Below are 1,730 nucleotides of genomic sequence, written 5' to 3' on the forward strand. Positions count from 1 at the left end.
AAAAGTCATGAAAACTCTTTCATCAAATAGAAAGATTGTGAAAGATTTTATGAAAGATTTGACAAGATTAGGAAAAACAAATCATCAAGATTTTAAAAAACTTCCTAAACAATCTCTTAGAATCCTTCATTTTTATTTTCTAATTTCCTATGATTTTAAAAATCAGCAAGATTTTAAAAAACATAAAATCATTAAAACTCTTTCTAAATCCTAAACCAATACCTCCCCCTTAGTTTCCAAAGAAGATATTTAGAGAATTAAATGTTTGTCTTGATGGTAAGGTTAAGTATTTGTTTGGAAATATGAATTTAATAGGGTACTAATTATGCATTAGATTTAAGAAATAGGCTACTGATCGGTTGTATCATTGGAGAGAATATAGTAATCGAAATTGAGAGATTTTAGTAATACAATTTAATAATTGTGGTCGATTTCTCTAATTGTCCTAATTGAGCTTTTAATTATTAATTGTTTAGGGATCAACATTGCAAAATAGAAATTTAAATAAGTACAAATAAAAGGGTATAACCCAAAATGTACTTCAAAAATGTATATATAGATAAAACTGTAATACTTCCATTTATTGTTTCACAATTCTACGTTGGTTCATTGTTCATCAGTGTACCATGTCAATTCAATTCTCCTACTAATCTTACTATGGCAGAGTACGTTCCGCAGCAACCGCTTACAACACCAACGATTATGATGAAAACGCATAATCCAATCTGCCAAAAAATCAAATAATTTAAGAGAAAAAAATAAATGTAATTGTCATGTGAAAATCATATACTGAATTAAAACAATAACCGCTTTATGACATAAATATCTTACTTGTATCTGACTCAATCTACCCTTCAAGATACTGAGATAACAAAGACATGGAAGGATAAAAGCCTGCACGATAGACAAAATATAAATCCTTTTTAAACGCTTCTTTTTGGTTCGAGTGAATTTTGCAATCAATTAAAAACAAAAAGCTCTGATGAAATATGTAGCTTTTTGTTTAATCTTTATCAAATACATATTAATTATCACTATATATATCGTTGTCCTATAAATCGATGATAGGAGACTTACGACAAGCATTGCAAGGGATGATCCCATCAAAGCCCCCATGATCGCTGCAAAGATTTTAAAACAAACGAAGATAATATATATATATTTTTTTTAGTTGTAAATAGTTTCATGCAAATAGATGCTAGGGCATTTACCAAAGAATGGGAGTGTAAGTGCGACGACCAAAGTTGAGAGAACTAAAATGGTTCTAAGAAAAATAGATACTCCGTAGGATCTCTGTGACGACGGCATAAGTTCTTCTAAGCTTAGCACGATCGGTGTTATAGATAATGCGTATTTGGTCATCGGTGTTATTACCTAATTAAAATGAGTAGAAAAAGAAGCAATCATATTTGAATTAGTAATACATGCATAAAGACAAACATGTTTATAGAGTTTTAAAGTTACATATATCTCACCGCTAACCACACTGCGATCTTGGATGACGTGAACTGTTGTGGCATGTTTAGTGTAAACTGCGATTGAATGGCCTCACCAAACATACTGTAGCCACAAATCGCTACGACTATGTACAAGAGCACGCAGAAACCAAAACTGCGAAAGCAGAAACGAGAATTGAAATTTTTTGACTTAACATCATTTTACGTCCATTATAAGTAACCTTAAGCAAAAGAGTGTTTCCTTAAGCAAAAGAGTGTTTTTTTTTTTTTTTT

At 30.6% G+C, this 1,730-nt stretch overlaps 1 protein-coding gene across 1 annotated transcript in view; it reads right to left on the minus strand.

The window, feature by feature from the left end:
• LOC104745097 (vacuolar amino acid transporter 1-like) overlaps positions 542-1,730 on the minus strand; it is a 3,710-nt gene continuing 2,521 nt past the window's right edge. The window contains exons 6-10 of the mRNA XM_010466273.1: positions 1,476-1,611; positions 1,212-1,374; positions 1,078-1,121; positions 832-894; positions 542-725 (exon numbers count right to left, since the gene is read on the minus strand). Of these exons, the coding sequence (XP_010464575.1) occupies positions 630-725; positions 832-894; positions 1,078-1,121; positions 1,212-1,374; positions 1,476-1,611 (502 nt within the window). The 3' untranslated portion in view covers positions 542-629. The remainder of the gene's footprint in view (positions 726-831; positions 895-1,077; positions 1,122-1,211; positions 1,375-1,475; positions 1,612-1,730) is intronic.

The sequence above is a fragment of the Camelina sativa genome, chromosome 15 (assembly GCF_000633955.1).
Source record: "Camelina sativa cultivar DH55 chromosome 15, Cs, whole genome shotgun sequence".
Taxonomy (NCBI): Eukaryota; Viridiplantae; Streptophyta; class Magnoliopsida; order Brassicales; family Brassicaceae; genus Camelina; species Camelina sativa.